The 15,147-nt window shown below is 40.5% G+C and overlaps 1 protein-coding gene across 1 annotated transcript in view; it reads right to left on the reverse strand.

Moving 5' to 3' along the window:
- Window positions 1-8,909: 8,909 nt before the first annotated feature.
- Window positions 8,910-15,147, reverse strand: part of LOC145448206 (uncharacterized) — a 56,615-nt gene continuing 50,377 nt past the window's right edge. Inside the window, exons 13-21 of the mRNA XM_080326558.1 lie at window positions 13,317-14,759; window positions 11,718-12,022; window positions 10,797-10,895; window positions 10,543-10,686; window positions 10,229-10,381; window positions 10,069-10,149; window positions 9,830-10,006; window positions 9,586-9,769; window positions 8,910-9,362 (exon numbers count right to left, since the gene is read on the reverse strand). Coding sequence (XP_080182684.1) covers window positions 9,310-9,362; window positions 9,586-9,769; window positions 9,830-10,006; window positions 10,069-10,149; window positions 10,229-10,381; window positions 10,543-10,686; window positions 10,797-10,895; window positions 11,718-12,022; window positions 13,317-14,759 — 2,639 coding nt within the window. The 3' untranslated portion in view covers window positions 8,910-9,309. The remainder of the gene's footprint in view (window positions 9,363-9,585; window positions 9,770-9,829; window positions 10,007-10,068; window positions 10,150-10,228; window positions 10,382-10,542; window positions 10,687-10,796; window positions 10,896-11,717; window positions 12,023-13,316; window positions 14,760-15,147) is intronic.

Here is a 15,147-nt window from a genome sequence, read left to right on the forward strand (position 1 = left end):
CTAATCAAAGTATATGGCAAGCCACAAGAAGTTAAGGACTCTGAACTTCTTAACATAGACGGCTTAGGAGACAGGAAGCCGTCTGGTTTGTTGAGACACATGCGCACGCTAGGTGGCAGTCAAGAGACATTACTGCGAGCGTTCTGGTTGGCCCAGCTACCTGCTGCAGTGCGAACAGCGCTGGCCACATCCGCTGAAACAGATGTTGAAAAACTGGCCGAAGTAGCGGATAGAGTTTTTTTCGCAGCTCAGACGGCCAACGTGAGCGCCCCACGCCATGACGCGCAGAATATCGCCCCAAAGGCAGAAGTAGACAGTGCAACCGGAGTTTTCATCTGTCACTACCACAAAACTTTCGGTATGGAGGCTAAAAACTGCAAACAAGGGTGCGCATTTGCCCAGTTGGTATCTCAACGGAAAAGCGAAACTTCAGCGCCGAACCCGGTGCGCTACGCCCGTCGCAGAAAGACCCGACAGGGAAACGACGACGCCGACCGCGGTTAGAGGCTGACGCGGTTGGTGGGGTTCGTAGCTGCCTCTTGATCGTTAACGATGCCAAATCCGCCCGCGGGTTCCTGGTAGATACAGGAGCCCAAGTTAGCATCCTTCCGGCTCTACGCTCTGATCGCCTCTCTCGCAATACTGGTCCCCTTCTGGTAGCAGCAAATGGCTCAGAGATCAAGACTTACGGATACAGAACGGAAATACTGCACATCGGCACCAAAACGTACGAGTGCCGGTTTGTCCTCGCGGACGTTTCCCGTCCCATTCTCGGAGCAGATTTCCTTTTGCGGCATAGCCTCCTAGTTGACATAGGTGGGCGACGGCTCCTTGAAGCTTCTACATGCCGTACAACTGTCGTAGGCCACCTGTCATGGTCTCGTCACATGCAACTCCATGTAGTCGAAAAGCATCCACACACGGTATACTCGAAGCTTCTCAATGAATTCAGCGAGATTACCAAACCGTCTTTTGAACTACAACAGCCGAAACACGGTGTGGAACACCACATCGTAACGACCGGCCAACCCGTCTTTTCGCGCCAACGCAGATTGCGCCCTGACCGTCTCAAAGCCGCGAAAGATGAGTTTGACAACATGGAAAGACTGGGGATTATACGCAGGTCCAGCAGCCAGTGGGCGTCTCCTCTGCATGTAGTTCCAAAAGCCAATGGCGAAAGCCGCCCCTGCGGTGATTACAGGCGCTTGAACGATGCCACGACACCGGATCGTTACCCGGTCCCTAACATTCAAGATTTCTCACACAACTTGGATGGAAAATCGGTGTTTTCAAAAGTCGATCTTGTGAAGGGATATTTTCAAATCCCCGTCAGGCCACAGGACGTGGCGAAGACTGCAATCACCACGCCTTTCGGACTCTTTGAATTTCTACGAATGCCGTTGGGTTTGAAAAACGCGGCACAAACATTCCAACGCTTGATGGATTCTGTCTGTCAAAGGCTTCAAAACGTGTTTGTTTATCTTGACGACGTCTTAATTGCGAGCCAAGACCAAGAACAGCACTTAGCAGACTTACAGACATTATTCTCCCGTTTTCGTGAACACGGGCTTGTGATAAACCCCACCAAATGTCAATTTGGCCTGTCCACGCTCGATTTCCTCGGCCATCGAGTTTCAGCCAGCGGCATCAAGCCTCTTCCTGAGAAGGTGGAGGTAATCCGCAATTTTCCTGCGCCTCGGACGGTCAAGCAACTTATGGAATTCAATGGAATGGTGAACTTTTACCACAGATTTCTACCGAGTGCTGCGGAAATTATGCAGCCTCTATACAGAGCAACCGCAGGTCGTAAAGCCAAGACTCAAACTGTCCAGTGGTCAACAGACATGACCACGGCTTTCAACGCTACTAAGGCTGCTTTAGCCAAGGCCACGCTCTTGGTGCATCCTAAAACAGACGCGCCAACCGCCTTAACAGTAGACGCGTCGGATGTGGCTGTTGGAGGCGTCCTCCAACAGAAGTTGGGGAGTGTTTGGAAGCCGTTAGCCTTCTTCAGCCGTCAACTGAATAATGCTGAAAGAAAGTACAGTGCTTTTGATAGGGAACTGCTGGTGATTCATCTGAGCATCAGAAAATTCCGCTACTTTCTGGAAGGACGTCACTTCACCGTCTACACCAGAGGTCTCAAACTCAAATGTGCTCGCGGGCCAGTTTTCCAGTTTTGACGACGCCGCGGGCCGCATCATTTATAGGGGTGTATTTTATGTCTTTCCAAGTAGGCCTATTTGGCGGGAATGAATTGCCCTATTGAAAGTGAGCCGATCCACCATCCTGACAGTAAAAACACATCGTCAAAATGTATCAATTTAGGCATGACAAGAAAAGAATCATCACATTTATAACTATTTGAATAGAATTGTTGTTGTACTCAACTCAGATTAAACATAATATATATTAATTATAAGATATAGACACAATATGGACGGACAAACGTATGATGCCATCATAAAAGCTACCGGGTTAAAATTTTGCAGCTACTGTGAATATTTTGAATTTAACAGATTGATAATAGAGACTGATCTGATATCAAAACATTTTTGGGTTGATCATTGTAATTCCAATCCAGGATTCGGGTATACTTCTGATAAGTAGGCTATTAATCTCATGGCCAAATATCATCGATAATATAGGAGCAGAAAAAAATATAAATACAATATAAATATATTGCTGAATGTGTCCTAGTGATTGAAATGTCGGAACGCCGAACACCCATTGTTGTTACATCGTTGGAGCGTACCACTACGGTACTATCGGAACCTTTGAGTGACCTTAAGAATATGGTTTAGCGACCAAAGATGTAACTAACAGATTGCCAATAGTAGCCAAAACTACTTGCTTAGTTAGCAAAATACCAAGCTGTGACCTTCTGATCTATTACTATTCCCCTTGTACGCGACTAGTTTGTTTCGTCCATGGTTCTAACAAATTCACGGTATTTCGAGTCCACTCGAGTCATTATATTGCCATCGAGTTAGCCAGAATCTGAGTAATTCAAAAAAATGTTCGCGTCCAAGTCCAACTCACAAATTTCAGTCACGAATCGTCTAAGGGTCAGGTTTTATCATCGTGAATTGGAGATGTGGCGAAATAGTGAATCTTCCACTGCGGCAACGTTTGCAATTGATGTGATACTGATGTTTGATGAATAGTTTCAGGCTTTCGGGGCAATTTAAGGGGGAATATTTACTTTATAACATGAAAAGATAGATGTGACACTTACATATTGTCAAATTAATAAAAATCCAAAATGACGTCGCGGGCCGCACAAAATGCTCTGGCGGGCCGCATGCGGCCCGCGGGCCGCGTGTTTGAGACCTCTGGTCTACACCGACCATAAACCGTTGACTTTTGCTATGGCGAAGAAATCTGTACCGTGGTCGGCCAGGCAATCCAGACAATTGGCCGCAATCAGTGAGTACACGACTGACATACGGCACGTTTCTGGGAAAAGCAACTCGGTAGCGGACACACTGTCGCGTGCCACCGTCAACGCTATCGACGACGGCCTTGATTTCCAAGCGATGGCACGAGAACAAACGGACCTTGATCTACGCGATACCAGCCTTGAGTTACAGAGGATTCCATTTGACGGTGGGCGGTCCACCTTGCTTTGTGACGTCAGCACTGGGACACCGAGGCCGGTGGTTCCACCATCGTGGCGACGACGGGTTTTAGACGCTGTACACACCTTGTCCCATCCGGGCATTAGGACCACCAAGAATTTGGTAAGCGCCAAGTATGTGTGGAAGGGTCTTGCAAAAGACGTGAACCAGTGGAGCAGGTCTTGCATCGCCTGCCAACAGTCGAAGGTCACCCAACACACGAAAACTGCTCTTGAAACGTTTCGTGTTCCGGAAAGGCGCTTCAGTCATCTGAACATCGACCTCGTAGGCCCCTTGCCTCACTCGCGGGGATACACGTATCTCCTTACAATCGTCGATAGGTTCACCAGGTGGCCCGAAGCCATACCGATTTCCGACATTTCCGCCGCCGGATGTGCCCGCGCACTGCTGTATAATTGGGTGGCGAGATTTGGCGTTCCGGCAGATATGTCATCTGACCGAGGGCCTCAGTTCACTTCCAGACTATGGGACGCAGTTTGTGAACTTATTGGCACCAAACTTCACAGGACCACTTCGTACCATCCCCAAGCCAACGGACTGGTGGAACGCTTCCACCGTTCTATGAAGGCTGCCTTGCGTGCTCGATGCACGCATTCAGACTGGTAGACGAGCTACCGTGGGTTTTACTTGGACTTCGAACCACGCGAAAAGCGGACCTAGGGTCGACTTCGGCGGAGCTTGTGTACGGTGAGACAATAGCAGTGCCAGCAGATTTCATGGCCACGCCTGAGACCTTTACAAACTACAATCCACTGCTTAACCGCCTCCGAGAAACTGCCGGAAGTTTGCGCCCAACCCCTACCTCGTCTCATGGAAACACATCAGCTCATGTGACTTCGGACTTATCAAACAGTAAATTCGTTTTCGTGCGAAGAGGCGCACATGGGCACCCGCTGACAAGACCGTATGACGGACCATACGAGGTAATCTCCCCAGGAGAGAAGGTCTTCAGACTGAGGATTGGCTTGCGCGAAGAACTTGTTTCAGCGGACAGACTCAAGCCAGCCTACATTGACAGAGAGCATCCATTCGTGGCGGCGCAACCACCTACAAGAGGTAGACCGCCCTTGCGTGATCGTTCGATACCATCTCCAGATCATGAGCAACGATCACCCGAAAGCTCCCAACGTGAACAGGACGACACGACGTCTACGCGCAACAAGCAGATGAAGACTCGCTTCAGAAGAATGATTAACGTGCCCCCTCGATTCCGAGCATGAAAAGGCTAGTCACGATCTGGTGGAGGGTGGTGTAGCTGCACATAATACACCTACAAACTATATCCAAGCGATCGCGACTCACAAATGTATTACGCTTATTCCTGACGCGTTACCGTTCGAATATTAACATTCTGATACATTCATACCGCTCTGACTTGGCACGCTCAAAAGGTGCCAGTCAGAGAGCATGTTCATATTATTGTTGTTGTGATTACAGATTGAGTGTAGCTGTACTTGTCTGGCGTTCTCAGTATCGAAATGAGAGTTACGTAGTTATAGTTAACTACTCAGTAGGAAACGAGTTCCTACAAGTACATTAATAACTGATCTGAATAAAATTTGTCGCCATTCGCCACATGACATATCAATCTCCAAGAAAATCAGTAAATCCAATCCAAATCCCAATCCGTTCAGAAAAAATCTCTAATCCTAATCCAATCCGAATTCGACAAAATTTCACAAATCCTGCTTTTTCAAATCCTAATCCTAATCCATGCTCATCTCTGGTACACTGTACATAATGTGATGGCGGCTTGGCGCTGGATTGCCCTGAACCAGAGGGATATTCTCGCTGCAAAGTGCCTCTGACAAAGAGTCATTTTCAGGATAGCAGTAAATTAGATTAGAATTAAAATTAGAGCATAGGGACATTTCACAAATTAGATTAGAATTAGACTTAGAGCATAAGTAGGCTACATTTCACAAATTCGATTAGAATTAGAGCATTTAGAAACATTTCACAAATTAGATTAGAATTAGACTTAGAGCATAAGTACATTTCACAAATTAGATCAGAATTATAATTAGAGCATAGAAACATTTCACAAATTAGATTAGAATTAGACTTAGAGCATAAGTACATTTCACAAATTAGATTCGAATTAGAATTAGAGCATTTAGAAACATTTCACAAATTAGATTAGAATTAGACTTAGAGCATAAGTAGGCTACATTTCACAAATTAGATTAGAATTAGAGCATTTAGAAACATTTCACAAATTAGATTAGAATTAGACTTAGAGCATAAGTACATTTCACAAATTAGATCAGAATTATAATTAGAGCATAGAAACATTTCACAAATTAGATTCGAATTAGAATTAGAGCATTTATAAACATTTCACAAATTAGATTAGAATTAGAGCATTTAGAAACATTTCACAAATTAGATTAGAATCAGACTTAGAGCATAAGTAGGCTACTTTTCACAAATTAGATTAGAATTAGACTTAGAGCATAAGTACATTTCACAAATTAGATCAGAATTATAATTAGGGCATAGAAACATATCACAAATTAGATTAGAATTAGACTTAGAGCATAAGTACATTTCACAAATTAGATCAGAATTATAATTAGAGCATAGAAAAATTTCACAAATTAGATTAGAATTAGACTTAGAGCATAAGTACATTTCACAAATTAGATCAGAATTATAATTGGAGCATAGAAACATTTCACAAATTAGATTAGAATTAGACTTAGAGCATAAGTACATTTCACAAATTAGATCAGAATTATAATTAGAGCATAGAAAAATTTCACAAATTAGATTAGAATTAGACTTAGAGCATAAGTACATTTCACAAATTAGATCAGAATTATAATTAGAGCATAGAAACATTTCACAAATTAGATTAGAATTAGACTTAGAGCATAAGTACATTTCACAAATTAGATCAGAATTATAGTTAGAACATAGAAACATTTCACAAATTAGATTAGAATTAGACTTAGAGCATAAGTAGGCTACATTTCACAAATTAGATTAGAATTAGACTCTAATTCTAATCTAATTTGTGAAATGTAGCCTACTTATGCTCTAAGTGAAATGTGAAATGTTTCTAATGTGAAATGTGAATTGTGAAATGTTTCTATGCTCTAATTATAATTCTGATCTAATTTGTGAAATGTAGGCTACTTATGCTCTAAGTCTAATTCTAATCTAATTTGTGAAATGTAGCCTACTTATGCTCTAAGTCTGATTCTAATCAAATTTGTGAAATGTTTCTAAATGCTCTAATTATTAGAGCATTTAGAAACATTTCACAAATTTGATTAGAATCAGACTTAGAGCATAAGTAGGCTACATTTCACAAATTAGATTAGAATTAGACTTAGAGCATAAGTAGCCTACATTTCACAAATTAGATCAGAATTATAATTAGAGCATAGAAACATTTCACAAATTAGATTCGAATTAGAATTAGAGCATTTATAAACATTTCACAAATTAGATTAGAATTAGAGCATTTAGAAACATTTCACAAATTAGATTAGAATTAGACTTAGAGCATAAGTAGGCTACATTTCACAAATTAGATTAGAATTAGAGCATTTAGAAACATTTCACAAATTAGATTAGAATTAGACTTAGAGCATAAGTACATTTCACAAATTAGATCAGAATTATAGTTAGAACATAGAAACATTTCACAAATTAGATTAGAATTAGACTTAGAGCATAAGTAGGCTACATTTCACAAATTAGATTAGAATTAGACTCTAATTCTAATCTAATTTGTGAAATGTAGCCTACTTATGCTCTAAGTGAAATGTGAAATGTTTCTAATGTGAAATGTGAATTGTGAAATGTTTCTATGCTCTAATTATAATTCTGATCTAATTTGTGAAATGTAGGCTACTTATGCTCTAAGTCTAATTCTAATCTAATTTGTGAAATGTAGCCTACTTATGCTCTAAGTCTGATTCTAATCAAATTTGTGAAATGTTTCTAAATGCTCTAATTATTAGAGCATTTAGAAACATTTCACAAATTTGATTAGAATCAGACTTAGAGCATAAGTAGGCTACATTTCACAAATTAGATTAGAATTAGACTTAGAGCATAAGTAGCCTACATTTCACAAATTAGATCAGAATTATAATTAGAGCATAGAAACATTTCACAAATTAGATTAGAATTAGACTTAGAGCATAAGTACATTTCACAAATTAGATTCGAATTAGAATTAGAGCATTTAGAAACATTTCACAAATTAGATTAGAATTAGACTTAGAGCATAAGTACATTTCACAAATTAGATCAGAATTATAATTAGAGCATAGAAACCTTTCACAAATTAGATTAGAATTAGAATTAGAGCATTTAGAAACATTTCACAAATTAGATTAGAATTAGATTACTGAAATTTTGCTCCAATTTAGTGAAATTAGACAACTAGAATTATCCAGTTGTCTAAGTGCGCTCCACACAATAATAAACTTCATTCGATAGTCCACATTTCAATTGTGACGCCATAAATTCATGTTTTTGTATTTTTGTGTTGTCGCTCTTTTAAAGCTAAGATTTCCGATACGCGGCTCGCGCATGAAGCCGATCTGCCCATTGCCCACCCCTGGTATAGTACGTAGGCTACCATATAATACATATTTTAGCGATTGTAGTGACTAATACCTTATATTTTCTGACTTGGGCTTGGCGCAAGCGTACCCGACGATATGCAAAATCAATTCAATTTTGATATGGCTATTGATCTTGTATCTGCGGCTAATACACTTGTTCTCTGTTTTTTGTCTTTTATTTTTGGCCTTAGCGCTGAGACGGTGAGGCTTATTTCTCAAGCAATATACAACCTCTGAGACGCGGCACAGTATTTGTAATAATTTTTATTGAAAAGATTGCTCGAACATGAATTGATTTCAAATTTTGCTGCAGGCTACTTACAGCGGCAGCATATGCTCCTACGCCACTGGACCATGGCAAGTCATCTAAAAAATCACCGCGCGGGCCACTGATAATACCTTCTCGCGGGCTTCGCTAACCCCGATATGGACATATAAACTCATTCACTGCAGTTGAATTCATCAAACTCACTGAGATATCATTAAAATATTTGTTACAATTTCTTTCAATGACTCCCGAATCCGTTTTCATGGTGTCCGTACCTCTATCTTGCGACTGTGTACAGTACACACATCGCGCCGCATAACTCACCCGAACCTATGAGAAATCGATTGTATAGCGCAAAGAGATTAATATTCGGTTCTCTGTTTCTCAGAAACACGTTCAACAGAAGCAGTCAAATTGATGTCTATTACGATATATATTTAAATTACACTGACACTACAATACATCACATATTATTATAATCACAACAGCTACTCCAAGCTACAAAGGCAATATCCTAGTCACACAAATTACACAAAGTTGTGAATGGCTATTACAAAATGTTAGCTCTACATCAATTCACATTCCTAAATGTACTGGAACATAAGAGCAAGTAAATCACGATTACAACTGAATGTTTATAAGATTTATCAAGTCCGTTAACGTTTTGCTATATCCATACGCTTTATCAGGCCTGTGATGATGGCGCAACCACATCAATTAAGATAGGTCACGTCGAAGTGCAAGTAGCTCGATTCCAATTTCTTAAACGAGAACTCTCTGTTGTGAACATCAGGAGTTGGTGTGATGTGTGTTTTCAGCGACGTTTTGAGTCGAGCACCCACCAGGCATCTCGATCGGAGCGTTGAACTGAAACGACGGTATTTCATAAGAGAAACTCATCATAGCAAGCATTCTTGTAAGCTGGTGGTGGCTGGTGAGTTACTCACAACATGGATATTAAACAAATTATTGAGCCTTGCTGTTGAATGTCACGCAACGTCAACGAGATAACATTCGATTATTAAAAGACGGCTTTATTGCTGTTTCAAAAATATGATGTTGCTTCATAAATATCAAGATAATTACTCACTGCTTAAAACATCAAGCTGAGTACCACGACGCCTTGAAATCTCTTTAACTTCACTCATTGTTTCTTCACTCAACATATGCTTGCGATATTCGTATACCAGCGTGAGTTTCATTGAAGCGTCGATGAGACGACGAATGTCTTCGAGTGAAGCACAAAATCCAATTTTGCATCTGGCAGATTCAATCTGCGGTGTGTGAAGAATTTCCAATATTATAATGACACCACTAAATGCGGTGTATACAACCTTCTTTTGTTGGAAGACTTCACGTATGCTTGGTATATCATCTGCAGTGGAAACGTAAAACACCCAATGAATATCGAAGTGAACACCAAACCCAGAGATTTTATGCTTGTGCTGCAAAATGGCTTCGTATTCTTTAGTGGATATCTTTCCCTCCACAGCAATATTCAGGAATATGACCTTCAATGAAAACACATTTAAATATCAATATCGAGAATACGATGAACAACGGAGAATCTGACCTGATATTTCTTGACTGACATTCTGATCAAGATCCAATCGACGTTTTTCTCTTGCGTGCAATCAAGCAATATCTCGCTCATCTGAATGGGGTATTAGTTTGAGAGACGAAGGCTTTGACTATAATTTGTGATCCCGATTCTACAAATCAATAAAACTGACCTTTTCCATATTTGTCCGTGATACATGCCGTAAATCATTCTGTGTGACGTAAAGAAGGTCATTGGGTGTCTGAACGACTTCTGGCTCGAAAAGTTTCAAAAAAGACAACAAACGAGCGAGCCAATAGACTCTGTCAAAAGCGAATTTCGATTCCTGTCAAAGCCAACAAATGCAGTTTGTTACGTGCCACTCGAAAAATCTCTTGCGCTTTGCATATATTAATTTTCCAGTGACAGTCTGTTTAACATTTCAAATCAGATATTTGGCAACTATACAAATATTGGGTTCGGACAGAAATGTTCCTGATGCCTCACCTGTATGTGAAAACGTCCTTTGAACTGTTTTCTGTCATCATGTATCTTGATGATGTGACCCTTTTTCGACAGAGTGATGTAGCGGGACATGAAAAGTCTCGTTGAAGAAGACGTCTTAGGCAGAGCTTGTTTATATCGAATGATCTGCATCAGAAGATCAGAATCTCGAGATAATTGAGAGAACATGAACCGGTTTAGACGAGCTTTCGGTAGTTTCTATTCTCTAATCATCATTATCAGCTCATAAAACGTACTTTCCAGTCCAAATGCTGCGATTCATTCCGACGTAGTCCAACAAACGAACTCAGCAGTTTTAATGAGAAGGTGTTCTCCTCCAAATCTACATGGTTGTCCTAAAATGTATAAGCTGTCACTGTCAGTGTGTCTTCAATCATTAGCAATTGATTTTTCTGTCAATGTAGATACAGGCATCTGTCGGGTATCCTTGGGAGCATTCGTTGTATTCTGAAGCGTGGCGGGTTCTTGATATGAGCAATCTGACCTCGAACAATAGGCGTTTTGTCTCAAATACCTGATATGTCTCAGTGCCTGGTTTGATGGCATCGGATACCGCGTTGATTTGTAACATATTCTATTAATAGAGTTAAATTTATGGTTGGACAATGTCCAATGGACATACTTATTAGCTCGGAATCCGCGAAAAATAATATAAGACGCCATAATTCGATAGAAACAAGGTGATATGAATGTTGGAATGAATAGTTGACTGCTTCATTACCGTTGTAATTGTGTCCTCATTTTAGGGTTACAATATTTTGGAAACCTGAAAAGAGGGCACTTTTTCAAAATTTTCAGACGTACAATACTGGAGTAAAATCCGCGTAAAAGGTTAAATTTACCCCGACTTTGTGGTTGGTTGACTGAAAAAAGGTCAACTTTCCGGTTCAGCTGCCGAAGTAGCCGCCGGAGCGTTACTTCAGTGATGATTCACTGTATCGCAGTCGAATTTTACCCTATATTTAACCAAAATTCTAAAAAATAGGAAACATTCTCAAAAACGAGGACATTTGGGTGTCCTCCGAGGACACGTTCAAACAATTCAAAAAAGATAACAAGTCCTCTTAAAAGAGGACGTATGGTAACCCTACTCAACATGGGGCATCCATATCAATATAGAGTATTATTTATTTAATCCAGGTTATTTTAAGACTCACCTGAATTGGACTATTCTGCAAAATTCTCATAGTCGTAAGAGTGTCATCGTTGATATCACGGTAAATCAAATCCAAAGATTCCAGACCATCACATCTAGTTATTAGCGTTCCGATAGTGTGAACTTCATCACGTCTCAAGTCCATATCAGAGACATCTATCGCAGAAAGTTGTCTCATCAGATCGTCATTGTCGGATTCACATATCACGTTGTATAATCCCATCCGCGTGAATCCATCATTTGCCTTCTCGAGTTTTGATAGGATTGACCGATGAAGAATTTCTTGTTTCTTCTTTGCATCTGACACTATGACGTGAAAACATTGTCGTCAGAAATGAAGGATTACGAGACCTTAGCAAAAGTAACATGAACCATAACTGAAGATGTTCGGGGTGAACGAACTTTTGTGACCGATTAATACGAATGGGGACCAATTTAACACACCTTTCGAAATGCCCCAAGTTGGGAGAGTCTTGCTAATCGTTTGAAACACTTCCAACAACCTATATTTCAACTGGTAATGTTAGCTTGGTACATAATTTCAAAAACTAAATTTGGTATATTCTGCTACTATTGTGGGACAACTGCCTCAGCAGTGGTGACACACTTCCGTTTCAAGAGTATTCCGGTCATCAAAATGTAGGAATAACTCTGTCTTAGTGATGTAGCCTAATTGTATAGTATAGGCTCTGCCATGCGATATGACCGTGACAATATTTCATTACTATAATAATTAATCGTTGACCGTTGTCAAATGACATGTCATTCACCATCCTGCATAGTCTTTATCATCATGTCACAAAGACAAAATTCGTCCAACAATTCGAATTCGGCTCACCACATACAGCGATGTTCACTTTTGATGGCAAAGAAGAAGAAATATGCCAAGATGAATATAGCCTACAGCTCCTTTGACGAATTATGTACTATAGCTGTTGAACCGACTATTCTGAGGTTTCCAACCATCCCATATCGTATACGTCGGTTATATCGGGTGGTAATCGTTCGTACGCCCATACAACATGTTTTTGGAGAGTATTTACACAATTATGGCATAGTTATACAACTTGAAAAACATAATTTTTAGAGCCCTTTGTTTAAAACAGTTTAAAGTGTTTTAAACAACCATTTGTTTAAATGCAACCCTACTTCCATGTCCACCTTAAAATTGAATGATCATGCCTTTTCGTAAACGTATCCAGCAGATGACTATGATCCTTCTGCATTGAATCAAGCTATCATAACTATCGGAACATTTTTACTGACGTGTCTTCGATACGATCAACAGACCAGAGATAGTATTTAAAAACAAAGCCGAATTTAGCAGAGTGAGCTTTAACTTGGAATGTCTGCTAACTGATCTGCTTAGTCCAATAGTTATTCCGGTCGCATAGTTCGTTGTATTATGAAGAAATATCACATATTTAACTGTAGCTCCCTGCGGTCTGGTACATAAGACCTTAGTATATGAGCACCATAAATCCCCTTAGACATACACAAATATGCGTTTTACGATTATCAAAGTCCTGAACGTAACGGAAATACGATAACTTTCTAGAAAAGTACATCACGAAAAACTATATTATCCGATGAGACTCACCTCTGTGAATATCATCCGTCTTGCCGCCGAAAATGATGCCCCACACGAATCTGTGGACGACCGACCATCGCTCCTTGTGCAGGTGCTCAGTGTTGAAGCTCATAAACTTTGTTAGCGTCATTTCAGCTATAAAGCACGCAGCGAGGAATTCCTGCAGACATTGATTACAGAACAAAAACATGAAATCGCCTTCCAATGGATTGCAACTAAGGAGTTTATTTCCAGGAACCTTCATCATGAGATTTTGAACTTCGTCTTTTGAAATTCCAAACATCCTCAAATCATTGTCATAGAATACGACTCTCCCTTCCTCCATACCACGATAGGCCATCGCTTTCAAATTTTTTATGATTTTGTCGATGTCATCAAGTTTTCTAAAATTTGTTATTCCGCCTAAATTAAGTATAATTAATTTGTAGAGTTCAGTGACTGTATTTGGAGTGGGTAGGGTCCGATCGTTACTCATTATAATTGCGGTTAAGATCAGAAAAACAGGAACGGAAATTAAATTGAGCAGCCTTGGTGACATCTTATCCATCCTCTTCCACGTCTCACCCCCATCCTCACCTATCAGACACTCGAAAAGCTTCTGCGCGTCATCTAACGTCAGGCCGGAAAGAGTAATGATGTCTGCAGGTCGCGCTTCCATGGGTAAATCTGAGACTTGATATTCTCGGGAAGCGATGAAGATCTTTGTATCCGCGAGTATATTACGTGAGAGAATATTGTACATGATCGTTGCTACATCGGCTGGGGTATAAGGATTTATTTTCTCACCGCCATTGTTATTGATTTTCCACATGGCTTGATCCAAGCCGTCGAAAAATAAAACTGCTTTTGATTGGTTTTCCAGCAACCACTGATATGAATGATCCTCGTCGATTCCATGACAAAAGAGGCGGCCGAAGAGAAATTTAGATGGTTTGATCAATCCCTTATCTTGCACGTCTTTTATATCTATGTAGTGTATCAATTTGTATTTCAGCGCTGATGGGACTGCCATGGCTTCTGTATTTGCCAGTGAATGGCCTAAAGTTATGTTAGCGATTCTGCGCATGAGCGTGGTTTTCCCCGATCCCGCAGACGCAACTATGGCGGTGATACGACCTTTCTCCTCAATATTTTGTTGCAAAATTTCTTGTAGCGTGATAAAGTTATTCTCGTCAGCTTTTCGTCGGAGGAATCCAAACTCTTTTCTAAATTGATTTTTCACAACTTCTTTTTTTCGCCCCCACAACCAGTTTCTCTTTATTTCGACTTCTATGTCATCTATCTTTTCATATTTGCCTGTAAAATATTCTGACCTAGTGACCATTCTCATCTGGGGATGTACTTGGAAATCAGGTTTGCGGAGGCCACAGTCGACGAAGTCTTCGAGGACTTTGTCCGCTGTTTTTCGGAATGCATCGTCGTTTATGCGTTGGATCAAGGCTAAAGCATTCTCTGGAAGATAACAATATTATTTCTTCGTGTTATTTTATTCATAGAAATGATCGTACAAAAGCTGTTACCGCATTTTTTGTTATTATTTTATATAACCTATATAATCAAGATAGATATCGAGATTTAAATTGTTAGTGAATCTATTATCTGCGCAGAATCTAGTGCAGGGGTTCTGAGACGGACTTTCAGCATTCCCGTGGCCACTTACTGGCCACGGATAATTTCGTGGCCGGCCACAGATATTCCGTGGCCGGCCATGAAAAGTGCTATTCTGTGGCCGGCCATGGTGATTTTCATGGCCGGCCATGACATTTCAGTATGGCCGGCCATGAAATTTCCATGGCCGGCCATGTCAAACTCATTCTCATGGCCGGCCATGACTAAATTT

This window comes from Botryllus schlosseri, chromosome 10, assembly GCF_051294905.1.
Source record: "Botryllus schlosseri isolate E-star chromosome 10, Bs_hap1, whole genome shotgun sequence".
NCBI lineage: Eukaryota > Metazoa > Chordata > Ascidiacea > Stolidobranchia > Styelidae > Botryllus > Botryllus schlosseri.